General features: G+C 54.6%; 8 protein-coding genes across 8 annotated transcripts; 4 read left to right on the top strand and 4 right to left on the bottom strand.

Moving 5' to 3' along the window:
* Positions 1-1,756: 1,756 nt before the first annotated feature.
* On the top strand, positions 1,757-4,841 carry HER10_EVM0006657 (uncharacterized protein). Its single transcript, XM_035476237.1, has 2 exons — positions 1,757-3,769; positions 3,915-4,841. Exons 1-2 carry the CDS (start codon positions 1,903-1,905, stop codon positions 4,604-4,606), a joined length of 2,559 nt encoding a protein of 852 aa, XP_035331548.1. The 5' UTR covers positions 1,757-1,902; the 3' UTR covers positions 4,607-4,841.
* Positions 4,842-7,447: 2,606 nt separating this feature from the next.
* On the top strand, positions 7,448-10,093 carry HER10_EVM0006172 (uncharacterized protein). Its single transcript, XM_035475765.1, has one exon. It carries the CDS (start codon positions 8,106-8,108, stop codon positions 9,984-9,986), a length of 1,881 nt encoding a protein of 626 aa, XP_035331518.1. The 5' UTR covers positions 7,448-8,105; the 3' UTR covers positions 9,987-10,093.
* Positions 10,094-10,345: 252 nt separating this feature from the next.
* On the bottom strand, positions 10,346-11,231 carry HER10_EVM0006579 (biotrophy-associated secreted protein 2; the record flags this gene model as incomplete). The annotated part of the gene is made up of 2 exons (XM_035476161.1): positions 10,346-11,124; positions 11,201-11,231. 2 exons carry the CDS (start codon positions 11,229-11,231, stop codon positions 10,346-10,348), a joined length of 810 nt encoding a protein of 269 aa, XP_035331541.1.
* A 1,951-nt stretch (positions 11,232-13,182) lies between these two features.
* Positions 13,183-15,852, top strand: HER10_EVM0009711 (uncharacterized protein). The gene is made up of 8 exons (XM_035479188.1): positions 13,183-13,880; positions 13,936-14,026; positions 14,080-14,121; positions 14,181-14,335; positions 14,389-14,426; positions 14,480-14,617; positions 14,674-15,090; positions 15,163-15,852. Exons 1-8 carry the CDS (start codon positions 13,800-13,802, stop codon positions 15,197-15,199), a joined length of 999 nt encoding a protein of 332 aa, XP_035331738.1. The 5' UTR covers positions 13,183-13,799; the 3' UTR covers positions 15,200-15,852.
* A 109-nt stretch (positions 15,853-15,961) lies between these two features.
* Positions 15,962-17,865, bottom strand: HER10_EVM0001764 (uncharacterized protein; the record flags this gene model as incomplete). Its single annotated transcript, XM_035471499.1, has 2 exons — positions 15,962-16,355; positions 16,472-17,865. 2 exons carry the CDS (start codon positions 17,863-17,865, stop codon positions 15,962-15,964), a joined length of 1,788 nt encoding a protein of 595 aa, XP_035331233.1.
* A 1,502-nt stretch (positions 17,866-19,367) lies between these two features.
* Positions 19,368-21,408, bottom strand: HER10_EVM0012031 (pre-mRNA cleavage complex II protein Clp1). The gene is made up of 4 exons (XM_035481435.1): positions 20,970-21,408; positions 20,087-20,882; positions 19,752-20,018; positions 19,368-19,666 (listed from the first exon to the last, which is right to left on the bottom strand). The coding sequence occupies exons 1-4, from the start codon at positions 21,003-21,005 to the stop codon at positions 19,395-19,397; spliced, it is 1,371 nt and encodes a 456-aa protein (XP_035331896.1). The 5' UTR covers positions 21,006-21,408; the 3' UTR covers positions 19,368-19,394.
* Positions 21,409-21,714: 306 nt separating this feature from the next.
* On the top strand, positions 21,715-23,004 carry HER10_EVM0002514 (uncharacterized protein). The gene is made up of 2 exons (XM_035472221.1): positions 21,715-22,013; positions 22,095-23,004. Exons 1-2 carry the CDS (start codon positions 21,956-21,958, stop codon positions 22,571-22,573), a joined length of 537 nt encoding a protein of 178 aa, XP_035331282.1. The 5' UTR covers positions 21,715-21,955; the 3' UTR covers positions 22,574-23,004.
* A 129-nt stretch (positions 23,005-23,133) lies between these two features.
* On the bottom strand, positions 23,134-24,581 carry HER10_EVM0007589 (argonaute siRNA chaperone complex subunit Arb1; the record flags this gene model as incomplete). Its single annotated transcript, XM_035477142.1, has 3 exons — positions 23,134-24,250; positions 24,381-24,447; positions 24,506-24,581. The coding sequence occupies 3 exons, from the start codon at positions 24,579-24,581 to the stop codon at positions 23,134-23,136; spliced, it is 1,260 nt and encodes a 419-aa protein (XP_035331605.1).
* Positions 24,582-26,666: the final 2,085 nt, after the last annotated feature.

The raw sequence follows: 26,666 nt of genomic DNA on the forward strand, positions 1-26,666 counted from the left end.
CTGACGCGAATGAGGCCTTCGGCGCTCGGGATTTCACAGCAGACTGCTGCGCGTTTTGTCTCGAGGCCAACGTCCTTGGCAATTTAAATTCACCGCTAGACTGAGACAGGTCGAGTTATGATAAGACCAGCAGCTGTACGGGCTCATCGCTTGTGATTGAGAGCGCAGCTACATTACCAAATTTGAAGTTTCGCCAATCCTGTAAGAGCATGATGATGGGATCCCAAACTCAGGCACGCCTCTGCCTCGATCAAATTTCTCATATCTACACCGAATGACTTTAGCCTCCCGTCCTCGGTTCTTTGTAAGCTCTAACACTGTTGAGCGTTGAGACACCCGTGATCATCGCCGACAACTGATCTTGTTCGAACGTATAATTGAGTTCCAATCGCACTCAGATTCTGGTTCAACGCATTTCGGCTCATTTTCCGTGCCTTGCTTGAAAGGTTTATTGGAGAATTCTTTCCAGACAGCTCCGGTTCTATGCAAGGGTTCCTCGACTTGTCGCAATTTCCCAACAACTTTAGTCAACACCGATTTAACTAGAAAGGACCATCGGAGCAAGTCAAAGTCCGTCATAAAACACTAACTTAACCGCCTCCCTTGATTCCCAATTCTGAACATGCCTTCGCACGTACTTGAACAATTTTCTACCGGTCTGAGCAATTATGGCGTGGCTGCATGAATCATTCAGTCCGGACACCTCGTCTTGGGATGAAGTATCCTCATATCTTGGCCAGGCAAAAACACGTCCCCCTTTTTCTCAGCTCCTTCAAGGGAAGAAAAAACTTGTTCATCATTTCGCTAGCATCATGATACAAAATTTCCGTTGCTCACGTGTGGTGGAAACCCTTACCGGTCGGTCCAGGCACGTGGGGACCAGCTACATGACTCAGGCGACTGAGGTCCAAGTTCCTGTTCTCTGAAAGGGGTTGCCACTGATGACCTAAGCCTCCCGGCATTTCGAGAGTCCAGACCGCGCTCCCAGCGGACCGCGCAAACCAAACATAGCGCCGAAATCGAACATATGGTTCTCAATGAGGCGGTAGAACTGGGCATGGAGTGATGGGAAGACCCTTGAGTTAAGCCCCTGACGGAACAGATATTTACGGCAGCAGAGACACAAACAAGATCTCTGGTTGGCCGAGCTCGGATGACAGCAAGCTGCAGCGAATCGGGTGCTTCCGAGTGGGAACCACACCATCGAGGGGAACTCTCGAGTCTTATGCAGGATCTTCGGGTTGGCCCTAAGGCCATCCTACGGCACTAGTTTTCTTGCAACCTCATAGACAGCTCCGTGATATTGTGTCATCTCGACCGATATGGCGGTTCATCACCATTTCCGAAGGCCAGCACATCATCCGAAAGACGCGTCAAAGAGAAAAGGGAAACCCCATGACGACATGTGCATAGTTCCATATTGCATACCATCCGCAAGCCAAGGCCGCGCAGGGACTCACAGGGAGTCCCCTGGCGAATGACGGCAGGCATCCCGATTTTGTTAGGTAATAGCAAGTCGGGCCCTAACGAACTTGCGCCAAAACATGGTGTGCTAGCACGTTCATGGAAATTCGATCTGCTGCTTCTCGTGGAGCGGTTTCGGCCCAAGTGGAGTTTGATGGATACGAAAAAGTATTTCCGGTATGAGAACCTTTTCAGGTTACCGGAGGGTCCGGTTGACAAGTTGCCGACGTCGTGAACCGCCGGTCCGGTTCTACTTATAAGAAAGGGGTCTTCCCCCATACTTTTCCCCACGATCCACTTGTGCCTCCCACAAGGTCAGAATTTTTCTTTGGTAATATATTGTGCTTTTGTATCTTGCTTTTCTACTTCCTCTGTTGGCTCCATCCTGCTCCGCTGCCAAGTTAGAAGATACTCGCTCGTTTTCTGACCATCGATGCAATGGCGGGAATTTCACAGGCCTCTCCCGATGATGACCCTGGTCCTGAGCCCGGTGGCATCGGCTCGGCCTCCACGGCAGCACCTGAGCCGGTGGAATCCGCTTCCGAGCCAACATCCGGCTCCGACACGGCAGGGACAAGCATGCCTTCCGAGGCCGCAGCTGCAGCCGCCCTTAGAAAAGAAAAAGGCCGCGTCAGATTTAACAGCAACGCGGCCGCGACCAAGCCTCCTACATCACCACCAGCAGTCCCAACTACACCCAAGCTAGCTCCGGCACAGCCTACCAGACCATCTATTCTACGAGGTGGTTCCGGCAGTTCCATTCCTACAGTGGCTACATTTGCCAAAGAGGAACCCCATCCGCCGGATGAGAATGAACGCCAAGAGGCCAAGTCTGCCGCGGCAGCGGCTCAAGAACGAGCCCGGCAAATGGCCGAAAATGTTCACTTCGGCTCGCCGACTCGCGAGAACCGAGACTCTCTTGAGTCCGCTACTACCACCACCGCAAGCGAGTACGACCTCGGGGGAGGGGAGGGAGCCGGAGGATACATTGCTCTCCAAGATCTCCATTCCCGCCAGCCACTCAATGGCGATTCAGCCGAGGCTGAGAAGAAAGCTCACGAGCACCATGCCGCCCTGAACGACGAGGCTTACAAAATTGTGAGAGCCCACACCTGGCGCCTCGCCGAGAAACCCGAGAGCGTCGCCGGCCCATCCAACGCCCAGGAAGCAGACATCCACAAGGTCACCGAGCACCTCCTACAGGAGATCAACGATGGTCAATACGATGGTGTTTACTCTGTGCCTGCACCCACGGAGTATCGCGGCAGCGTTCTTTCACAGCTTCTAAAGCTGTACAAGCCTGCGGAATCAGGCAATCAGTACCAGTCGTCCGGGCAGACCAATCGCAGCTCCGTCACCTCTTTCTCCTTTGGTGGACCGCTGCCGGGAGCTGGCACACCTGGCTCCAACTCGGGCACTGCGACCCCCACAACGCCCAAGAAGAAGAAGTGGTACGAGGCAAACCGCTCCCAGGAGACCCTCGTCAACCTCATCGAAGCTTCGGCCCGCCTCGCCAACCCTAATACGCAAGGGAAGACCGACGAGTCACCCAAGAATGGCAAGGCGGCTGGCAAGAAGACGCGGCCGAAGCATAAGCGAACTGCCAGCAACTCCATCGCTGCGTACCTAGCCAGACAAGAGGAGGAGGCCAAGATCACTGTCCACATCGCCGAGACACTCTCCAGACAGGAGTATATCATCACACTCTGCAAGGCTTTGATGCTCTTTGGTGCACCAACGCATCGTCTCGAGGAGTACCTCAGCACAACGGCCAAGGTTCTTGAGATTGATGGCCATTTCCTGTATCTCCCAGGATGCATGATTATCTCTTTCGACGATCGGTCCACCCATACCACCGAAGTCCGCATCGTCCGCGTAGCCCAGGGTATCGACCTCGGAAAGCTCAGAGACGCGCACCACGTCTATAAGGAAGTTATCCACGATGTCGTTAGCGTCGACGAGGGCATTCAGCGGTTGGACACCCTCATCAAGGCCAAGGACAAGTTCCACGCCTGGATCCGAGTGCTTGTCTTTGGCCTGACCAGCGCCACGGCTGCCCCCTTCTCGTTCGGCGCTCGCATGATCGGTCTCCCGCTCTGCTTCTTCTTCGGCTGCCTCGTCGGCTTTCTGCAACTCATCGTGGCCGCCAACTCGAAGCTATACAGCAACGTTCTCGAGGTGACGGCTACCGTTCTGGTAAGTTTCCTGGCACGAGCCTTCGGCAGTATCAAGGGCGGCGAGCTCTTCTGCTTCTCAGCCTTGGCCCAGGGAGGCATCGTCATGCTTCTACCTGGATACCTAGTTTGTAAGTGACCTCATCGCGCTACCTGCCCCATCGTGATGTTCCACCCGAGCTGTGCCTCCTTTTCCTCTGCGCTTCTCGCGTACGTGTTGGGGATGCTACTTGCCTACGGGCACCAAAAACCTAGGACAAGCCGCTGATGGCCCAGTGTGTTCCGCCCTCGAGCTCCAGTCCCGCGCCATCGTTCCCGGTTCGATCCGCATCGTCTACGCCATCATCTACTCCCTCTTCCTCGGCTTCGGTATTACCATCGGTGCCGTCCTCTACGGCATGTTCGACGAAAACGCCGTCTCCACGACAAGCTGCACCAACTCGATCCCCACTTACTACACCTTCATCTTCGTGCCCCTCTTCGTCCTCTGCATCAGTGTCCTGTATCAGGCAAAGTGGCGCCAGATGCCTGTCATGCTCGTGGTCGCCTTCGCCGGCTATATTGTCAACTACTTTAGTAGCTTGCGCTTCAGCGCCGCACCGCAGGTCGCCAATGCCCTTGGCGCGCTTACTGTTGGTGTTCTGGCGAACCTGTACTCGCGTCTGAGGCACGGTGTCGCGGCAGCCACACTCATTCCGGCCATCTTCACGCAGGTGCCCGGAGGTCTGGCGTCCACTGGAGGATTGCTGAGTGGTCTGAGTGCGGCCAACGCAATCACCAACTCGACGCACGCCGTCAATGGCACAAGCTCTGTTCAATACTCTGGAGGCGAGTCCCTGAACACGGTCGTATTCAACGTCGCCGCCTCCATGATCCAGATTGCCATCGGTATTGCCGTTGGTCTGTTCATCAGCGCGTTGATCATCTATCCGCTCGGCAAGCGTCGCAGTGGTCTGTTCAGTTTCTGAACATGTGCCAAGCTACGCGCCTGGCATATTCAACCGCAACTTCGTAGTCTTCTCTTCAAGTCCTGTTCTATTTTTAAGCATCATGTCTAGCCTTCAGTCCATCGTATTCCACTGGACCATTCCATGTAGTTCAACAACCAGTATCAGGCCGGTAGCGGCGCCCTATCCTACCTCGAGGTCTTCCATAGCGATCACAGCACCAGTCCTCCAAGAGGAAACAACAGCAAAAGTAAAAGTCATGTACGTATGTAGATTATTACAAAATTAGGAAAATGCGAGGCGTTGGGGTAGATAGAAAGGAATCCAGTCATTACCGATGATCTCGTACTTGATTCTAAGTTGCCTTTGACGTGATGAAAAACCCTTCACCAGTGCAAAACTCGCAACGATGTCTTTTACATATTTTAGGGGCGTCCAAAGCATCGGAGTTACCTCACTCTTGGTCTACCATACACGGCGATACAGCAAGGAGACAGCCGAATTACCCTCCGCAATGCACGGGGCGAGTTAAGAGATAGCGCTAGACCGAGTCCCTGAAACTATTGAACTGGTACAATAGCTTCAATGGAGGGAGGGAGGCATTGTGGCAACGGCGTTGGATGAGAGAGATAGTGATGAACCCTTACCCATGAGCAACTGCAGCATTGTATAAACGATGAGCGATAACGACATGGAGATATACTATCGTAAGGTAGCTAACAATCTAGCTCATCGCGATCTTTGACCTAACTCATGTGTCGCAGTTGTCGGTTGACGAGATCTTGGCGAGACGCAAAAGGCGAAATTGTGCCACATAATGTCTTAGACCCGGCCCGAAAGTTCGCACTCGATCTTAGTCTCAGTTTGACGTACGGAATGGGATGACAACGCGAAGATCACCGCCCAGCGCGCCTGACATTGATGCACGCTGGCAATGTGTGAAAGGGCCGACGACGTCAAGGGTTCATGCTTTCAGGATATACCGTTCCCAAGGAGCGAATCGCTGCCTTTCGCGATACTTCATCTGACTTCACCCGCTACACTGCTCTGTCGAGGCTACACAACATCGTCAATGTCTCTGATCTCGACCAGCAACCTTGGCAGGTGCCACGATACGTGCGCATGACAGACGTTGAACAACGACGTCATGCGTACTGGATTACACACGCATAGAACGAACTTCGGTTCAAAGCAGCTCTGTCAGTGGTCCTTGTGAAGAACTTGAACGGTGAGCTTCAGCATGACCAGTCATAGGTTCATCTTTAGAGCGTACTTTGCCCTCTTGTGCATGAGCTCCCAGTGCTTGCTCAATTATCTTCGAGTATGCTAGGACACCTAATATAACACCTTCGTGGGGTCCCGAGACGGAGCGGCAATCACACCGTGATTTCCTGTTCTCCAGAATAGCAGCGAGATTTGACTTCGTGATGAAAATGTACTCACCAAATCTGACGGATCGATAATTTACTAACTTGCTCAAGAGTTGAACAATTTCCTTGCAATGATCGGAAGCAGGTATGCCAGCGAGCAATCGAGCATCACTATGTCCTAGCATAATCGGTCACATGTGTGTCGCAAGCCAAAGTGCTTTCAACGCGCTTTGCACGTGTGCTCTCTGGCTTCTGATTACTTGTGGCGTTGCTTGCTCAAGACTTTGAACCCCGAATTCGGAGTGATAGCGGCACCGAGAATAATGCAGCATTTTCTCAGCTTTTTTCGGCTCAGATAAGTCACCTGTGATATCGCTGTGCCCCAAGTCCAAGTCTCGGAATGAGGAGCAGCGCTACGAGTGCCTCACTGCACAGAGCTTTCTGCTAAAAGGCCCTTCCTCGTCCGGGGGTCATGACTGGAGGCTTGTCAACATGGCTGCGTGTGCGGCCGTATCTGCAGCTAAGGGATGAGGTATTTACACAAAGCGCCTCACTAAGCCGTCGTTACTCTTCGTGTGATAAGATCCTTCGTAGAGGCTGACAAGACTCAGGGTTGGTCCAGACCCCTCAACCTTAAACGCATTAAGCATCGTAGTATTCGGTCAAGCGTCCGGGATCCCGATCCGTCACCTGCACCAGGGAGCTTTCTTCAGCTTTCCGGATTGGATCACGTTGAGGGGTTTCCAACGTCCACAGCCGAAGGGAGGCCAAAGAGTAAGTAATGGCTTATTTGACCCTTCCCTGATCTCTTTCTTCACATCTGAGTCGGATTTCAGCTTTTGCGACATCACCGCTGTCCATCGGATGTGATGTCACTTCCAAGGGAAGCACACATGGCCTTCGGGGTGGAAAGAAATGCTTGGTAAAGCCTCTCAAAAGTCAGGGTGTCAGTGGCTCGCGATCCATGGTTACACAAGCCCGGAAATCACCAAGTCTTATTGCGAGAGACTATGCCACGATCAGCGATTGGTAATTCGGACTCGCAGTAGAGAGAACGTCTTCGGCGCGGATAAGAGACAGAGCCAAGCTAATGTGAGACAGAAAGCGCCTCCGGCCGATTACGCCAACGCCAAGTAAACGTCCCGTTTTGGGCCGCAACTTAACATGCCGGTCTAAGCATCTTTGGAATGGACCCAGGTGTCAATTCAGTTGGGAAATCTGCACAACCGAGATGGGCAGCGGATCCCGTGGCTTTCATACCTCGGAGTTTATCGCATGATGGATTTGAAATGCAAAGTTGCGAAAATGTTTGTAAGATGAGGAAAACTGATGAACATTCCTCTCTACCAATTATTGGCATGCCTATCTATAACACCGGACCGAGCCCGAGTCGGGACACTTTGAGTAAACCTTGCCTCGGGAATATAAGACACCTGCCGCCGGGTTCCGCCCTGTCAAAGAGACAAGGCGACACAAGTCGATTTCCACTTTCGGGTTTCACCCCAACTTTTTTTCTGGTGCGAGGTGTCAGCCCGTCCGAACGAAAGCGTCAACTTTGTTCGGGAAGCTAAATAATCGTAATTAAGTGCCCGGTTCTAACGATTCTCGATTCAAATAGCCTCGATCTGGCCGCCACTTTTCTGCTTACCGCAAACAACGTTTCTCAAGCACAGCGGCCGGCCCGAAGTCACCATTCTGTCATACCGGCTGGCTTACACGCATTTACACAGATCGCTCACCTCGCCCCAAAGCTGCGACATGCCAGCGATGCGAAGGGGGCTTTTCCTATAGAGGACTTGTGGCTCGGGAGCCAAGACGGATTTTGATGCGGCGTTACGTTCTGGCCATCATCGCTAATTAATTACGGATCTGAAGAGGGCATCGTCATTTGCTGCTTGAAGCTAGGAGCAAACAAGTCGGAACGGAGTATTACATCCCACACTTGTACAGACGAGGCTCAAAGAGGACGATCTTGGATGAGAGGCCCCGCCGAGAGTCTTTCGGGGCTTGTATAACAGCTTTGGAACCACCTTTCTCGACACCGAGAGTACCTCCCTCGTCCAGTCCTCTCCTGGCTGTAACTCATCCGCACCTCTAGCCAAGGGACACACTTCTTCTTTGAATAGGTTGCTTGGCTATCAACCTTCAACATGCGGTTCACAAACCCATTCTCGCATCCTCCACGGGACACATACGAGCGGCACTCCCTCATCGCCGAGCAAGATGGCCGGGCTTCACCGTCAACAGAATCGCTGGACGAGATCATCGACATTGAGAAGCGCGAATACCCCTTCCTAATCTCAGTGAGATCCGCACGGAACTCAGTATCCTCCTTCCTCAACGAACACCTCCACCTCGGCGGCGACCTGACATGGACGGACCGCCTCCTCACACTCCTCACTACCCTGAAGCCATTCGTCTTCCTCTTCCTTCCTACGTTCTTCATCAGCCCCTTCAACTACTTCACCACACCCCCAAGCCAGCGACCAAAGCCCAGGAAGCTAGGGCCAACAGCATATTTGGACGGCCTCCGCGGCGTCGCAGCCTTTGTGGTCTACATCTTCCACTTCTCCTACCTCTGGTTCCCAGACCTCCGATGGGGCTACGGCTTCGCAGGCCACCAGATGTTCTGGCAGATGCCCATCGTTCGGGCCCTGCACTCCGGCCGCGCCAGCGTCACCGTCTTCTTCGTCATCTCAGGCTTCGTCCTCACCCTCAAAACCGTGTCGATGATCCACAAGCGCAAGATGGACCAGGCTCTAAGTGCCCTAGCCGGCTCCGCCTTCCGCCGCCCGTTCAGGCTGTACCTCCCAATCTTTGCGTCGACCTTCATCATCGCTCTCCTGGTGTATGGAGGGGAGTACGTGAGGGACCCCTCGGGCGCACCTGTACCGCCCCGGGGCCCGAGTCTCGACCAGCAGCTGCAGCACTGGTTCTGGAGCACGGTCAACTTGATGAACCCGTTCCGACCAATTGTCAACAGGGAGAACATGAAGGGAAGCGAGTACGACGGGCATCTCTGGACGATCCCCGTCGAATTCAAAGGCTCGCTCCTCGTCTTCTTCCTCTTGCTCATCTTTGCGCGAGCAAAGAGGTGGATTCACATGGTTGGCGTCACGGGTGTCACCCTCTGGCTGGTCCACATCGGCGACTGGGACCAAGCTCTCTTCTGCGCCGGACTCCTCCTCGCAGAGCTCTCCATTATCATGCCCAATACCACCCCAACGACAGAGACGCCAGAAGACGAGCTCCCCAGCTACAGACTGCGCGCCGTCAAGAGGTACGGCTCAAAATCCATCCTCATCTTCCGCCACGCAGGCACACTAGCCCTCTTCTTCCTCGGCCTCCATCTCTTCTCCTACCCAGAGTACTACGGCGCCTCGACCCCAGGCTTCATCACAATCTCGCAATGGGTACCAGACTACTACAAAGCAATGGGCGACCGCACCCAGCTCTACTGGAACTCCGTCGGCGCCATCATCTTCATCTTCGCCTTGATGTACTCCCCGCCCGTCACCTTCAACCTCAAGACCCTGCTGCTCAGGGGTTGCAACATCCGTCTGCCCTGGCACCAAACCAACCCCGACCTCGACGACGACGAAAAGGAAGAGCTCGCGGCGGCAGCTACGTCCGCCTCCTCCACGGAACCCGAGACAGAAAAAGCCGAACCGCTCCTCCAGCGCCCCTTCACCACGAGCTTCGCGCAGTACCTCGGACAGATCTCCTACTCGCTATACCTGTGGCACGGCGCCATCAACCATATGGTGGGAGTCAGGTGGCTGTCGCCTGCGCATGGCGCGTTGTCGCTTGCCGGTGCCCAGGCCAAGGTGCTCACGGAGGGCGGGAACGCCGCCGGTGGTGCTGAGATGGTGAACAAGGCCTGGGGTGCGTACGAGCTTGCGTTCTTCTGGGGTTCGCTGGTGAACACGCTGGCTCTGTTTTGGGCGAGCGATGTGTTCAATCGGATAGTTGATGTGAATGCTGTCAAGTTGACTCGTTGGCTTGGTGAGAAGGCGTGGAGGAAGGATTGATCCAGTTTGATACTGTGAGACCACATGAGCGAATTCATGAGCATTGCACTTTTGATAAGTGTCCTAATAGCCTAGTCAAATCAAATTTTACAATATTGATTACTCCACCCAATGTCCCAATCGTGTATGAGACACTCTCAACCTTTTGTACAATGAGTAGCGTGACGTTCCAGCCCAATCGCTCGCCGGACCCCTGAGACAGGAGATCATGGACTCCTACCTATCACACGTATCAAAGCTGCAGCAGCGCGCCTTAACAGTATTGTCTTATTTTGTACAAAAAGTGGCCATCCCAAGGTAGATAGTCTATATCCGCGGTGACCGCACTAGTTTCCAAACTCATCCATATTCATCATAAATTATGCCGCCGTAAATCCGCATCCAGTCTTCCCACTCTCATTAGCAACCGCCGTCGCCGAGCAAACTCCCTTAGGGCCGGCACAGCACCCGGAAGCACAGTCCGCGTTCGAGAGACACTGGCCCGTGATGAACTGCTGACCATTCCCTTTGCCAACATTCTGTGAGCCAGGAGCACCAGAAGTGCCAGCACCAGCACCAGAACCTGCACCTGTACCTGCGGACGGAGCAGCTTGGGGCGGTGCCGCAGCCTCAGCCGCCGCGCCGCCTCCAGTAGAGCCAGTGGCGGCACCCGCTCCCGTGCCCGTAAAGCCGCAACCCGCCTTGCCATTCTCCGTTGCGACGGCTCTGGCGGCACAAGCACCCTTGGGGCCGTTGCAGCACCCCGAGGCGCAATCCGCATCAGACAGGCATTGCCCCGTGATGAACTGTTGGCCGTTACCGGCGCCGACATTCGAAGATGTCCCTGATCCTGCACCGCCTCCGCTTCCGGCGGCGGCTTCCATGGACGGAGCGGCCTGGCCTGCTCCCTGGGACGCGGCGGGTGCAGCAGCAGCACCACCATCACCGAAGCCGCATCCTGTTTTGCCTGCCTGGAACTGGGCTCCAAGTCCAGAGCAGATGCCGGCGCCGTTTAGAGTCGCGCAGCAGGTGGAGGCGCAGTCTTTGCTATTGAGGCAGGCACCACCGATGAACTGGACGCCGTTGCCATTGCCGACGTTCTTGTCACCAGATGGGTCCGGTGTCAAGGGGCTGGGAATTGCAAGGGCAGAAGCAGCGACTGGGGTATGTTAGTCGGAGTTTGGTAGTAGAGTAACAGCGCCTGGGAGTCGGGAAGTGCGAGAGATAAAACTTACAGAATGCTGTGGCAAGGGAGAAGCGAACCATGATGTAATAATGAGAGTAAGAAGAGAATGAAGTACTGTCAAAGTACTAGAGTATAAGAAATACAAGAACAAGATGTAAGTGATCGATGCTAGCGCTTTGAGTCAGATTCACGTCCAACTCGCGGACATCTGCCATCTTAAGTATGTTCCCCGTCTCTCCATCTTTGACGATAAAAGAACAATCCGAACATTCCTGCACGTCTGCCAGGGCTCTCCGCGCTTGCTGATGCCTCCCGTCTGTCAAGCAGGTCAGCCAAAGATGCGACGCAGGTCTGTCACAGGGGCACGTTCTGCAACTGAGGCTGAGCAAGTGAGCAACCAGAAATCGCAGCTGAATGACCAACATCTCTCTATCTTCGTTGCGTAGTAGTGCTGTCAAGACTCGGGACCGCCACCCGGCGATCCTGATGCCGTCGAAACCCCATGAGACCAGATGATCAGAGACCATGGCGCGGCGTGGACCAGTGAGGTTGTCGAGGCTGAGGTTGGAGAACTGGGTCGCAGACGAGGCCGTCCCTGTCGTGCTAATGTTTCGGATGGGACGAAACATCGGAGAACGGCAAACGGGCCTAAACGCGCTCTCGAGCCCCTGAACCAGGGCTACGGCCAGCTGGAGAATACGTAGTAGAGAGTCGTCGACCTGCCTCGGTGGAGAGGAGTTGAAGAAAAATGTGGTCGCCGTAGAATTTCTGCATTGCGTGCGAGCTCTCCCCTGCCACGATCTTCCGACGATCCAGGTTTCCCCATCTTCACAGGTGTAGTGTGGCCCAAGCCCGTACTGGCAGCTCATTCGTCTGCCGTCTTTGGTCTGGCTGAGACCAGCATTGCGAAACGGGAGAGGCTGTCAGCTCGGTGTGGTCTGTCCGATGATGGGCCGTTTGAAGCGAAGGTTCTCCTATTATTCGCGAGGATGGATTCGACCCGACGGTGACCCAAAATCCAACCCCATTTCGCTGGGGTAGAATGTGAGAGAAGTCGCGGTCTGAGGACATGGTGCGGATGGATGTTTGGCCCGCCTCACAGCATGAATGCTATCCAGTACGGCCATATGTAATGCCTGGTCTAAGCCTCGCAGTACGGTGTTCACATCTCGTAAAAGGAGGTTTGGGAATCCGTGATGCTGCCTGGACGCGATCCTTGAAAGGGGCAACCTCGAGTAACGTTGCTTCACGACGTGACGTAAAAGGAACGCGACGGGCTAACTGCTATGCCGAATACAGTGTTGGACATCATCTTTCGAGACGGATGATTTTCCCGTGGCATTGTTGATAGAAAGTGCCAAGAAGAAGACAGACGTCGTTGAATGTTCAAATGTTCAGCAGAGTTTCGCGAAGTTGCGAGGATCAGCCAAGCGGTGCCCTGTGAGGAATTGACTTTCCCACAGCACAGGGGCTCTCCTGTTCAGTGCTCTTTTGGCAGCTACGGGGGATTCAAGGCCCCTGCCGTCCCAGTGAAGCTTGCCCTGTCGCTTATCTAATCAGACTGTTATCTTATCGTTATCGTTATCTCCTCCTTCCTGATCGGACAGCGACGAGGTGTTCCTCCCTCTCGTGAGACATTCCATCGTAGATCGCATCTTCATCTCATCAGAAACCCTCATTCCAAAGGTCATGATATCCACGGAAATTGCCGTGTCATTCAAGCCAAAATGTGCTAGGTTTTCTCGTTACCGCAGAGCCGAACATCGGATAGCCGCCACGAGTCCGATGGGGACCATATCACGACTTTACCACGGACGTATGGTATCGACGGTCATATTTAAACACCGGACCGACCCACCGTCGCTGTCAGGAAGCAGGATCGTAACGGACGGCATGAAAAACGAGTAACTGGAGGCATTCAGCCGGAACTTCTCGACGAAAGCTCCGAGGGAAGGATGACCAGCCATCCCAGAACATGGGTAGAGCACCATCACCCGAGAGCGACTTGTCAACGCGAGCTTTTCCAATCTCGACGGATACTCCTCACTGCTTTTCGGGCTCCTGTAACCTCGGAGTGTCTTCTCGGACGGTGAACGCTCCGGCAACTTCAATGCACAAAATCCAGCAGCGACTGGATAGCCATGCAAAGTGGCTTTCGGCTTGCATCCTTCCCTACTCCCCCGGTGCGTCTGATTGGGCCACGACGTGGACTTCAGTTACATGAATTCCTTTGAGAACCCAAGACGGCCTATGAGATTGTACCATTTACAGCATCTCGTCCAGGGTCTACCGGCGTATCCGTGGTGTTGACCTGGCTCCTGGAATCGTCCCAACGGCTAACCTGCATTTTGACACCTCTCAAGATCCATCTCTAAGCTGCATCGCCCTAGTCCCGCCCTATCCCATCTTTGGATTCTTCGGCCAATGTCAGCTAAGACATGTCGCTGGCTGGAAGCAGTCGAATCCCCCTCCCTCAGGGTGCCTGAGTACCTAGTGACATCAGGTATCCCAACATTCTAGGAGAACCCCGCTTGCTGGCCTGCGTGATTGTTCGCGCCCCTCCATCCTCGTGTCGGATTTGGATTGCTTCTGCTTCATCATTGGGCCCATACTCACGATCTAAAGGATTCAGACGAAGTCTCTTTAATATGGCTGCCCCAGCATCAGACGTCGTGGTCGAACCGGACGACTTCAATGACAATGACTCGTCCCTGGGAGATGTCAGCAATGTTCGAAACCTTGTCATCCCCGTCAAGGTGAATGCGTGGCTGATGGTTGCTACAGGACGGAACCTCCTCGACTGCAAGTTTGAGCAGCTCTATTCTCGACTATCGCAAAGAAAATGGCCGGACCTATCACAAGTTTCGCGATGGGAGTCAGTGATTCCGAGCCTACATACCCCTTGATCCTTCACTGACACCCTAGGAGAGTACCACTTCCCAAACGATGAAGAGGAAAACGAGAGATTAGGTCAGTTTTGCTAATCACCTCCTCCATTCTCAAAAGTGGTCCTAAACTGACTCCCGAAGATCTTCAACACCACATCTTTGACCTCTCTTTCGATGGGAAACTCGGGTTGTCACCGCCTAATGAGCCCGAATCCAACGTTGGCCGCATACTAGACCTGGGAACCGGAACAGGCATCTGGGCCATGGACTTCGGAGACGAGCATCCCGGGGCCGAGGTTGGTGTTGACACATCAGTATAGCCTATGGCCTTCTTACGCTGATATCGCAGGTCACCGGCGTCGATCTGTCACCCACCCAACCGCAATTGTCAGTATCGCCAACCGCTTTCACCACATGCATGACACTGACAGAGCATACAGTGTACCACCTAACGTCAAGTTTGAAGTCGACGACATCGAGGACACTTGGACGTACTCAGGTCCTTTCGACTACATCCACAGCCGGATGATGAACTCTAGCATCTCAAAGTGGGAGGAGTACATCCGCCAGTCTTATGAGTAATCACAGGCACGACTTCTCCTTTTGCTAGACAGGCATTGATGCATCATGACAGAAATCTCACGCCCGGCGGCTGGCTCGAGCTCCAGGAATTCGGCCTACCCCTCTCTGACGACGACACCCTGAAAGAGGAGCACGCTCTCTATCAGTCCATGAAGCACCTTGGCGAGGCAGCAGCCAAGTCGGACCACGCCTTTGTCGACCTTGACGCGCTCAAGCCCATGCTAGAAGCCGCCGGCTTCGTTGACGTGACGGAGCTGCGCTTCAAATGGCCCAGCAACACATGGCCGCGAAACGCAAAGTTCAAGGAGCTCGGCGCCTGGAATTACGAGAACATCACAACCGGTCTGCAAGGGTTTCTCATGGCAGCGCTCACGCGCGGGCTGGGCTGGAAGGCGGACGAGGTGAACGTGTTGGCTGCGCAAGCAAGGAAGGATGTCGGGGACCGGAGTATTCATGCATACTGGCCTATGTGAGCTGCCTTTTCCTGCACCACCAGTCGTCTGATGGCTGTTATATAGAAGAAGAGTACTGACTCGAGCAGGATCGTGGTGTATGGGAGAAAGCCTGGCTCTGGTTAGAACAGCGCCAAGGACTCAAGGACGGATTCGTCCGGGCCGGAATCGGGGAGGATGGGCCGGGTGGGTTCCTCCGCACGGAGCACAATTCTCGAACACTGGGAGCCCACCCATCCTTACCCCGAATCGATCCACAATTCCCGAGCAGGCGGACGCGAGAAAATTTTTCACGGACGAAGCCATCGAGATTTCGGACTCGCCGACGGAGCCAGCCCTACCCCCGCCCACACACCACACACCTAGCCAGCTCCCTCCTTAGCACTACCCAGCGCGGTTCGCTTCAACAATCAATAACCCGCCTTGCTAGCTCAATCGGTAGAGCGTGAGACTCTTAATCTCAAGGTTGCGGGTTCGACCCCCGCGTGAGGCTCAAATCCTCACCGCGATTGGCAAAGCCATTCTTCGGGTTATTCTTTTTGTATTTCTCACATCTACTGGCTGGCCCCTTCCAAGTTGTATGACCTGCCCTCTCTAGCTGGGATGATTTTGTTTTTATTCTTTGATAGTGCTAGATCCCATGCATCCCATGGAAGTGAATGGGATGCTTGTCATGAGAAAGAGAAAATATTATGAACAAAATCCACTTTGACAAGGACAAAAGAAGACAATCACGAAGAGAATCGACCAAGTCTCGCCAACTAAGGCCGTCTGGCATTGACCCATCACACTGAAGGTAATCAATCAAAAGAAATCATCTGCAAACATGCTGTAGAATCACCAATCCCAACTTCCCCATCCCCACACCCACTACCCTACTCTCCCCAATCACTCATCCTCAACCTCGACTCCCCTAAACTCAAACACCCGATTCCACTCCGGATCCGCAAGCAAATCCCACACAAGCTCCTTCTCGACCGCCAACGAGACCTCGTTCCCCTCGTCATCCCCACCGGGACTCATCCTCGCAGGACGCGGCGGGTACACCACCACCAACCCTCCCGTCACAGAGTCCCACGGACACCGGAACCCGCTGGGGCGACCGAAGCCAAAGTCCGCGGTGTAGGGGTCCGCGTCCCGCCAGTCCGTGACGAGGAGGGTCGTGGGCGGGAAGACGTCGGAGCCGGCGTAGAGGGTCAGCTTGTTGCGGATGTGTGCGATGCCGGAGAGCATTGCGTCGATTGTGGGTGGGGTTATGCTGTTTGTGAGTTGGCGGATGTACCTTAGGAAGAGTGTTAGTCGTCTGTCAAGTTGTCGTGTTTTGATCCAGTGCAAGTCGGATATTGGTAGTACGGATGCGCGTGGAGGAAAAGAGAAAGCAAAGAAAAGAAAACTCACCACGCAAGCTTGGTAAAAGGTGCATCTTCAACAACCTCCTTGATCGTAAACTGCGGCACAACATGAGTACTCCTCGACGCGATAGCAACAGCAATCACATTCCCCTGCGTGCGCGCCGGCATAGGCTTCCCCGACGCATCGCACAACCGCCTCCTCACATCCACAGCCTCGACCCATTCCACCAGCGTCTCGGGGTCAGATTTATGCAATCGGGCTTTATGCTTCAGCAGGACGCGCCACAGGTACGCGTTAAGCGCATCGTAGCTCGAAATCCAGTAATCACTGCCGCTACTGCTGCCGCTGCCGCTGTCGCTGCTGGCGCTTCCTTCCGTAGCCGGCGCCGGGTTCGCCAACCGCTTCAATTCAAGAAGCTTACTCCGCGGAATATGAAAAAGCAACCTGGACGCAGCCCTCTGCTCGGGATGCCGCGACGGTCTCGGTGGCCCGTCGACGAGTTGGTCAGCGGGCGGGTCCGTGACCGTGACGCGTGAGAGGTCCAGGCACGCGGGGTCCCACGGAGGCAGCTCCGGTGGCGCAGCAGCAGCAGTTGAGGTAGCATCACCACCACCACCAAAATTACCACCGCTACCACCAGCAGCGGCCGCCGCACCCGCATCCGCACCCGATGCCGATGCAGCCCAGATGGCGGCACAGTTCTCGGCCAGCTGGCGCATTTCCCCCGCCCACCCGTTGACGTCGTTGGCCAAGTGGTGGTGCATCATCATCAGCACCAGCCCGTCGCCGGGGATGAAGCTCGCTTTAAAGGACGCCGCCTTGGGGTTGTTCTCTGGACGGTTCGCGGGTTTATCGGCGGGCGTCATGGGCGGGACGCACCATAGATTCAGATCGGGGCCGAAGGCGCGGGTGCTAAAGTGCTGCCGTTCAAAGTCGGCGTACGACGGGTACCTCTCATCACCGCCGTCTTCTCGATCCGCGGCGCCATCCTCGTCCTCGTCATCGTGGAATTTGTTGCTGCCGTCGAGCCATTGGACGTGAAACTCAACCGTGTCTTCGCGCCTCTTGTGGAAGCACAGGCCGCTCCCCCCGTCTGGATCTTCCCTAAGCGTCCCGCAGAGGCGACGGCACTGGCTGAGCGTGATTTTCAGACCTTGCTTGAGGACCTCTACGATCCTGTGCTTGTCTGCTCCCGGGTCGAGTTTGAAGAAGAGGGCGTAGGCGCAGTAGATTGTGCCGGAGCAGTAGTCTAGCGTGCAGAGGCGGTGGTATTCGTCTTCCGGGTCGGATTCCCAGCCCGCGGGGTGGAGATTGTACACGTCGACTTTTGGGGTTGTCTTCTTCTTGTTCTTCTCCTGCTGGTGGTGGTGTTGCTGCTGCTGTTGACATCCAGATTCGAACTCAACCCGCCCCCTGAGGAGCGATGTAAACGTCCCCATGGTTGGAACCAGGCGGTAAAGGAATTGGAATGAGAGCATTTTGAGTTTCCAGCGGTGACAGCAACTTTGACAACGTCGGAAAGGTTAACGGGCGTGGGCCAGCGTAATTTCAATACCCACGTCCGAAGTTCCCCACTGGCAGAGCAACGTAGAAGGGGGGGGGGGGGTGATGAACCCTCTATTTATTATGATATTCCCATGTAGTATTTGACGTGGACCAATTCCCTTCCGAGTTGCAACTCGAGGATGGGGCATCGCATTCCAGAAGGGGTTCTACAGGGTGAGGAGCTGTGGGACCACCTCACAGCCTGGCTGATGAAAGGCACAATGGGTGCTAGGATCTCGAGACATGGCGCCTGCAACTTATGGCCTTTGATCGTGAGAAAGAGGAGTTCTACCATCGTCATTGGCGCTTGGTGAAAATAACAAGTTACAACTTCTCCTCCGGTCCTATACAATCCAGCGAAGGCGGGGGGTTGTTGAGTTCGCAGAATGTAGCCCCAATCAAGCCAAGTTGCAAAAAAAAAGCTGCTGAAAAGGCGTAATGTTTGCTGTTGCTCTGAGACGTGGCGCCCCAAAGTTATTGAGCTCTGGAGGATGACTGAGGTCGCGTGAGTTGTGATCCCAAGCCCATTTACCGAGGGTTCGAAAGACTCGATGCTCCAGACCTGAGTCGAGTTAAGGGGTGGCAAAAAAGCTGTTAAAACTCACAGAGTAGCTGCTGAAGTTACGGAATGTTTGCTTCAATTATGAGACATGGCGGAAAAAGTTGCGAAACTGAAGAGGGAAATTAGTTGCTAGTTCCATTGGTGGCGCTGGGCAACTCAAGTCAAGTCTAGTCACTATCCTGAGTAGTGCTCGAGGTGGTTGCGAAGGCCGGAGACAACTCATCTCAAACGCGATGATTGATCAATATTCCCCCCCTCTACGTGTGGGTCATTCCGCCTCAACTCCAGGTAGTCAGGCTTGAATCTTTCATATATCTCGGCGAGGAGAAATTGCAACCAATGACAACTCCGATCAGTACATAGCTGGACAGTTGACCGAAACATCCATCGGGCGAAAGAGGGTCTGTAGAGTTGCGTTGGTGGCGCCCCATGTAGATGTAGATTGGCCAAGAGCATGCAACTGTGCAACTCACAACTCTGTTTTGTGGTTGTCGGCGTTGGTTGCTGGAGACTCAAGGTTAACTCGATAGAGGGGAATGTCTCAGATCTGGACCAGGCAACTAGGCCAAAACTAGTCATGAATCTCAACCAGATTACGACCAGTCTCCAGTGACGTGCGGGTGATTGGTCTTTGGCGTTCACAAGAACAGGAGGCTAGCTGAGCCACACCCTTCAGGTCTTGGAATGTTGTTTGCTCAACGAAAGGTGAATGAGAAAAGCTGACTCGTCCTTCTGCCAGGCCATGAACGAGCCTGATATGCCAACGATTTGGAATACCATCAAACAAGGCTGCGAAGGAGGAAAGAGACAACAGAAACCTCGGCAGCAGTGACGGTGTAAAGTGGTATCATTGAAACTATCCTATCCCAACAAGTTGATAAACGGCTCCGGCCACTTGCCCATCAACAACGGCCTATCTCCCAACCGACCACTCACCGGCGCCAGAATCCTCAACTTGCGCTTCTCCTTGTCAATGTCGGCAATGTACACGTACCCCATCACGTTGGCCGTCCGTATCGTCTCTGGCGAGTCTTTAACTGAGGCGTAGACGATGGCCAGCGTCCAATGGGCCATGACCTGTGCGGGGTCCACGCGCATCAGGCTCTCGTCGGCGCCACCGCCGTACATGGAGTCTAGATCATGGTCAAGTAGGTTAGCAAAGATCGTGCATAAACTTTTGGGCTGTGTTGTATGGTGGGGTGCGAGGTGACAACCTACAATCTCCTAGTTTGTATATGGCCAGGCTGTCAAAGTCGACTTGCTGCGTGGCGGGACTCAGCGTCTGGCCGATGCTACCGAAGAAGTATTCCTTAATGGACGCCTCGCAGGCCTGCTGTGTGTACCCCACGTCGCGCTCGACCACGCCCTCTGACTTTTCCAAGAGGAGAATGCTGTAATTCTCGCCGAGGCTGGTCCTCTCCGTTGAGAAGCGCTTGGTGATTTCGGCATTGAGACTCGGTGAGCCCAACACAATGATGATGTTGACTGCCACTCTGTTAGCACCATCAGAAAGAAAAGGGTGAACAGCGTGTCGCAACAGAAGGAAAACATACCCGAAAGCTCCTCCACAACGTGCACAAAGTTCTCCATGCCAACCTGGTTGGTCTCCGTCACGGCCTGCGTATCAATAATCATACCCGACCCCCTGACCTCGTGATCCTGCCCCAGCCTCGACGTCACCGTCGCCGCCATCTTACTCACGAGCTCCTTGTACTTGGCCGGGTCCTCCTCGGAGCTCGCGTGGCCGTAGTAGTACACCAGCGGCAGCTTCACCGGCACCTGGCTCGGCCCGCTCGTCGGCGTCGTGCCCCACCCGTCAACAGCCTCGACATCCAACAGCGACCCGACGACGCTGGCGCTCAACGTCCCCGGCAAGCTCAGCATCCCCTCCTTGGGATCCGTATTCACCACCAGCGGCTGCGCGCCCACCCGCGCGGCATAGCTCGTCAGCGTCCTCGTCAGGCTCGTCTTCCCCGTCGTCGGCGGCCCGCAGACGGCGATGCGCGGCCCCTCCCTCCTCTCGGCGGCGGCGCGCTGGCGCATGGCGGTGAGCTGGAAGTGCAGGTTCAGAACCGAGTTGGCGGGGGAGTCTTGCGGTTTGGCGTACTCTGCGACGGACTCATCCGCCAGCACGCCCTCGACCTCGAGCTCGCATCCCTGCAGGGTGAGGATCTTGGATCTGGTGCCGGCAAAGGTGTAGATGTGCTGGAGGGCGAGCTCGGTGCCGTCTTTTTCGGCGGTGCCGGAGAGGAGTTTGAGGGTGATTTGGGTGTCGAAGGCGACTTGGAAGCGCCATTCCCAGAAGGGCTGGAGGCGAATTGTGCGGGTTTGGTTCGCGGACGTCGGTTGCTGGTGGAGGGTGTGTGTGTTAGCTGGCGGTTCTCGAGCTCTCTTGATGATGTGGTTTCAAGAGAAAGACGGTGTTTGTTTGCTTACTGGCGCCACAAGGTGGCCCAAACCGGGGATCGACATGGTGGGATTATTTTATGATCATAGGATGTCGGGTCTTGAGGTTGACGGGCGTTGCAACCTCTGGAGGGTTGAGGAATCGTCAAAGGTGCCGCAATTTGAGTCGCGTGGAAAGTCACTGCCAACGCGCCCACTGGGAATTTCAATTGGGGACCTTGACATCACGGCTAGGGATTCTGAAATGGTCCGTGCGGGAGCTTCCCACACCTGGCGGGGGTTTATTCGGCGGGGCAGCGATTCTCAGGGCCGTCGTCACTGTCGCATGCGGCTTCCATGTTCCTGCATATTCTCCAGGTCTAGCGGGACGGGGAACACGGTGCTTAGTATAGTTTCTTGAACAGTAAGACTGTGTTGTTGGTGTATTGATACGAGCTATTCTTTCAGGGAAGATTTGAACAATAATGAAGGAATCATTAGGGCGCATGACCGTCACAAGCAACCGCAAAAGTCCAGAAACATCGGCAAAAAGCGCACGATCCAGGGATCCACCCCGGTGCGGCGATGCCCCTCAAGAACCCAAGCCCCACTCCTGATCCCCCAGCTGCCTCCGCCTCGGCCGCATATTCTTCCGTGACATCCAATCATCTGGCCGTCTTACCTCGGACCAAACAAGCACCATTACGCAAGTCCCCCACGCCTCACCAGTCATCCCAGCTCCGCCACCCTTGCGACCCGTTACGTACCGGCTCACGGCTCAATCGCTTCGCTGCCTGCCTGCTGACCTGATCTGAGCCCGCGGGACCGAAACCTTGAGAGAGGCGAGAGGCGCAAACGTCACCTCATTTGCACCCATTCAGTCACCCACCTTTAACTTCTGCGCAAGAACATCTTCTTGCAACAGCGTCGACTTCAGACTACTATCACAAGCATCAACACCGTAGAGACCTTCGAGTCTCTATCCAATCACCACTACACCTTACACACATTACAACCCGAGCATCACACCCGCCGAAATGTGTTCCGCAGACATCTTCCTCGGCCTCCTGGCCCTCCTCTTCCCGCCCCTCCCAGGTAACGTACACCCCAATCCATCTACGCATTTCAAAACGCATACTCTTAACTAAAGTCTCAAACTAACATCTGCGCCAACAGTCTGGGTAAAGCGCGGCATCTGCGGCGCAGACTCAATAATCAACATCCTCCTCTGCCTCCTAGGCTACATCCCAGGCCTCATCCACGCCTGGTACATCATCGCCAAATTCCCCGAGCCAGACTACGAATACGAGTCCGTCCCGCAACAGGACCGCGAGGGCGGCCGCGTCACCTACGTCTTTGTCCACGGCAACGGCAACGGCAACGGCAACGGTCCTCACACTCAGCAGCCGCGCCAGCAGCCCCGCCCCTCGCAGCACGGCGGCAAGGGTAACGGCGCCGTCGGTTACGGTACCACCAACAACAGCAGCAACAATAACAACAATGCTGGCGGTTCGTCGAGACAGCAACAGCAGCAGCCTCAGCAGTACTCCGCGCAGCAGCAAGGTGGCGCTGGCGAGGGAAGCAGCGATGGTGCTGTGCCGCCTAGCTATGCTGAGGTCGTGGCTGGCGACAACAAGATTCAGACCCGGGATTAAAGCAGGATGGAGATATTCTAGAGTGGCGTTGTAAGGTCTATGACTTTACCGCTGCTGTTTCTATTCTCCATTTTTCCACGAGGATTTTCTTCTGGCTTCATTCTGGCTTCACTGGCTTTCTTCGCTTCGGCTTGCCCGGCTTGTTCTTCTATTGGTGGCTCTTGTAAATTGGTCCAGGTTTTATGAACGCGGGGAATGTTTGGCCCCCGTCGTTATGTGGAGTTGAAGGGGTTTGACGAAGTAATAACGTTTTGCACGAGTTTACGCGAGACACTGGTGGGATTTCTCACTGTATTATTCACATACGTTAGATGCGAGATCCTCAAAATTCATCTCTCTAAAGGGGTATCTTGGTCCAATCTTTCCGAAACGCCCATGCATCCGTGACGTAGCTACTTGGGAGGAAGTCTAATACAATGCCCCGTTTCCAGCCTCAAGCTATCCCCTTGCTTGTGATCCACCTAGCCAATGACCTCTGTCCTTCCGTGAGATGGCAAATCTAGTGATGTTCGCGTGGTGACAGCTAGCCGATAATTCTTCTACTAGACCAACGTCGATAGTCAGTTAGTAACAGCTTCTTTCTTCTCGGTCTTCTCGTCTGCCTTGATGGCTGACGGAGCAGGGCGCTCATTAGGTACGGGCTCCTTGTAGTGTCGCATGAGGTTCTGCGGCAGGAAGGTGTACCATTCCACGAGAACCTGACGAGCCTGCTTGATGAACTTGATGCCAATGTTGAGCTCGCATACGCAGAGTTGCAGCTTGAAGCCTGGCTTCAGGTGCCGCAGGATTGAATCTTCCAGGTAGAAGGTGTCCTGCTGTTCATCAGGCAAAATGCTGGCCTCTCCGTAGTCGTAGCCATCCTCAATAACGCAGGGCTTCGTAACAATCGTTCCGACGGGCTCGAATCGGGGTCCCTTGCCTAGACGGATGCTCCGCGTGAGCTTTTGCGCCTCATCAGTCGACCGGTGAATAGAGATGATCTCGACGCTGCACTCCTCCTCGCCGATGACCTCAATGGTGCCGTCTTTCAAACCATTGATGACAGCATTGAACTGCTCCTGGGGAGCGTTCATTGCCATTACAACCTTGAAGACCGCTTCAGGGGAGAAATCCATTGGCCGCTGGAATTCCTCGGCGTCTCCAAAGAAGAAAAAGTCCTTGCAAAACAGCTCCGACAGCGCCAGATTGAATTGGCCAGGAAATCGCAGGAGAGCTTGATGAGACAACGGCAGGTCGACTTTGGCCTTCTGGCAGAGATCCAAAGCTTCCTTGACATTGTCGTCGTACTCTGGGCACACGTCGTGTTGGAGGATATAGGTGAGAAAGTTCTCTAGCAAGCCAACCGCCTTGCCCATCTGCGCGTAGTCCCATGCCGTCTCATTCGGAAGCGTCTCGGAGCAGAATCCCGCGACTACACCGGCAAAGTCGACATCCCAGCCATCGGGATCATCGTCGTTGTAGAAGCGCGCACCACCGCCGGAGCTGTAGACGGTGTCAATGGCCGTTGCTTCTCGTCTCTCCGCCGGTGTCATGTCTTTGAGGTCGGCATCTATGTTGCCGCCAAACATGCGAGGTGTGGTGTCGATGCCTCCCAAGAAGAGGTACCTGTTGAAGATTTGGTCGGAAGCACCCAGACGGCGGCGAGCGCGGTAGCGCTGGATGCATGATTGGATACGTCTTTTCATCCGTCAGTTGAAGTTGTAAAGTCAAACAAGGAAGGAGCAGTCTTACTCGGCAAAGGTCAACTCTCTGTAAGCCCACGTCAGTGATTGCCCGAAGCTAGCGATGGATGACATGAATCACTTACAGGCTGTAGATGTTCTCGCGCTCCTCCTGGGCTTCGGCAGGAGTCATGGGAGGGTCAGCATAGAATTCTGGGGGAACATGTCAGCAAGGCACAGCCGCGATCGAATGCGGTCCAATGATATATACCCTCGAAACCAGTGCCACGATACTTGTGCATGGCAGTTGGACCGCGGTCGGCCGTACCGGACTTCTTGCCGGCCATGCTGTTGCGGTATTTTCGATGTGGCTGAGGATGGATATCTTGTTATATGAGGAGAGGAAGTGCAGGTCTCCAGATTGCTTTTGCGTTGAGAGAAGAGAAGCAGGTTGGTTCAAGGTGAAGAAGAAATGAATCAATTCACATTGTTGGTCTTGGAAAAGAGATCCCACCGAAAGGTAAGATGCCTAGTATACAGGGAAAGAGTGTACCTCATTCTTTCCACTTCTTATTCCATCATTTTCTCATCTCACGTCCAAGGGAAGGCACGGTTTGCATCGCTGCCTTCCTCAAATCTCAACGTACAGTACGAGCACATTGGAGAGAACCATAGAATTAGCAGGAAATGCATTCTCAAGATGATTTCTGTTTTCCTCCAACACAACACAAGTGTCTTAAAGCAGTATGAGATACTGCTTGGTCCTCCGAAACGGCATGCGCAGATCGCGGATCCGATCTAAACTTTGCCTGATGTAAGAATCCATGCGACCCAATCACCTCAGGCATTCCCAGTTATCGAAGGCTTGCTGCAGACGATCTTCCAGACAAACGCAGACGGCGAGCCAATTGTCTCCGAGAGCCTGGGTTGTTCAGGGGTTTGTGACGTGAAAAGCACGCCCGGTGGGTTGGTGGGTGGAAGCCTGCGCGCCGTACGTGCCTAAGGTACGTGGGACGCGGCACAATATCATTGGAATTGTAGGATGGCTCGCATCTGCAGCGCGGCATTTCCCTTTCTGAGGCGGGCGGGAAAAGCTGAGGCGGAGCTACAATCACCATGCATGACGAGTCCCATCGCATTCGTATGGCGCGCGCCGCAGGAAGAAGAGGATGGATGATGACTGACCAAGGCGGCGGGCTGCATATTCCATCTGCTGCGTGGAAAGCCCAGCTGACATGATTCGGTCCTGTCACAGGAGAGCAAGAGGGGGGGATCTCCCGTGCGCTGGAGAGGCAGCGGTGAGACCATCCGATGCAGACAACACGACATGACCCGAGCAGCTGGTGGTATCGTGAAGAGAGGCAGATACGGGCCGTTGGTCCCCTTTGGATCTCACAGGCGTGGCAATGCAACCTTTTTGTGGTAGTGGTGGGAGGCATCACGATGAACCTGTCCAACGATCCGTGCCAGATCTTCGGCCATGGCGAAACTCGCGCCTGCCATTTCGTGTAAAGTCGCCGCTGATTCAGTAGATACAGTCACACCGTCGAGATTGTTCAAGAGCAGAAGGTCCCGAGAGCGAATGCTCCATGGGAGCCAGAGTCAGATTCGGAGAGATACGCTGTAAGGTAAGCGAAGTCGCAGGCCAGCTGACGCATCGCCCTTTGTATGCAGGATCCTCAGTCTATTGAGCACCAGTGGGAGTTAGCTCGTCGGCCACGACAACCTTGACCAAAGCCTCGACTTGCTGTGTCGTGCAAATAAAGGGAATATGAGCTGCGCCTATTCAGGCCCTGTTGGAACTTTGGAGCAAGGTTGAATAGAGGGGAAGAGACAAGGAACTTGAGTAAGGCACTCGGCCGACTGCGGGACAGGCGGTTGGGGTCCATGGCTCACGGAGTGGCTCGAGTGTGGGATGCCAGTGGTTCGTGTGTACGCCTGGACGTGGGAGCGACATGGGCCAGCGGCTGGACAAGGCGGATTCCTGAGAGAAGAGGGCTGAATTGAAGTTGAAAAGTGAGGGAGGAAGAGGAAGACGGGAGATTATTGGTGATGTGGCTGAGCAGATTCGCATCTTCCGCCACCTTTCTAGTTCTTTTCCAACGTTGGACTCCCGCAGCGGCCGGCAAGGGTCTTTTTTGGAGGGGCACAGACAGAGCCTGGAAGTGGATGGAGGGGGCGGAAGAGGAAGTAGCGTCGTTTCGATAGGTAGAAGAGGTCCCTGGGAATAGCGGGCAGCGGGGGGTTCGTTTGCGTTTGCGGTTGTTCTGGTCCCTTTTCCTTGTTCCATCCCGTGCCACCCACCTCACCCCAAGGCACCTGAAGGTAAATCATGCCTGCTATCAGCACCGTTGCGACGTCGTGTTTGTGTCTCTGTTCTCGAACACCTCTGGCCAAGTTGGACGGGAGCAAACAGCGCTCATTGCCTGAAA

Source organism: Colletotrichum scovillei (assembly GCF_011075155.1).
Source record: "Colletotrichum scovillei strain TJNH1 chromosome Unknown Contig00007, whole genome shotgun sequence".
Taxonomy (NCBI): domain Eukaryota; kingdom Fungi; phylum Ascomycota; class Sordariomycetes; order Glomerellales; family Glomerellaceae; genus Colletotrichum; species Colletotrichum scovillei.

What these genes read in the sequence shown, in the direction of transcription:
- HER10_EVM0006657 (XM_035476237.1), top strand. Translation starts at nt 1,903, where the DNA reads ATGGCGGGAATTTCACAGGCCTCTCCCGATGATGACCCTGGTCCTGAG. An exon ending in TCTACCTGGATACCTAGTTT is followed by an intron (nt 3,770 to 3,914) that starts GTAAGTGACCTC and finishes CTGATGGCCCAG; the next exon opens with TGTGTTCCGCCCTCGAGCTC.
- HER10_EVM0006172 (XM_035475765.1), top strand. Translation starts at nt 8,106, where the DNA reads ATGCGGTTCACAAACCCATTCTCGCATCCTCCACGGGACACATACGAG.
- HER10_EVM0009711 (XM_035479188.1), top strand. Translation starts at nt 13,800, where the DNA reads ATGGCTGCCCCAGCATCAGACGTCGTGGTCGAACCGGACGACTTCAAT. An exon ending in AGAGGAAAACGAGAGATTAG is followed by an intron (nt 14,122 to 14,180) that starts GTCAGTTTTGCT and finishes TGACTCCCGAAG; the next exon opens with ATCTTCAACACCACATCTTT. An exon ending in ACGAGCATCCCGGGGCCGAG is followed by an intron (nt 14,336 to 14,388) that starts GTTGGTGTTGAC and finishes CTGATATCGCAG; the next exon opens with GTCACCGGCGTCGATCTGTC.
- HER10_EVM0012031 (XM_035481435.1), bottom strand. Translation starts at nt 21,005, where the DNA reads ATGTCGATCCCCGGTTTGGGCCACCTTGTGGCGCCA. An exon ending in TGGGCCACCTTGTGGCGCCA is followed by an intron (nt 20,883 to 20,969) that starts GTAAGCAAACAA and finishes ACCCTCCACCAG; the next exon opens with CAACCGACGTCCGCGAACCA. An exon ending in CGTTGTGGAGGAGCTTTCGG is followed by an intron (nt 20,019 to 20,086) that starts GTATGTTTTCCT and finishes ACAGAGTGGCAG; the next exon opens with TCAACATCATCATTGTGTTG.
- HER10_EVM0002514 (XM_035472221.1), top strand. Translation starts at nt 21,956, where the DNA reads ATGTGTTCCGCAGACATCTTCCTCGGCCTCCTGGCCCTCCTCTTCCCG. An exon ending in CCTCTTCCCGCCCCTCCCAG is followed by an intron (nt 22,014 to 22,094) that starts GTAACGTACACC and finishes CTGCGCCAACAG; the next exon opens with TCTGGGTAAAGCGCGGCATC.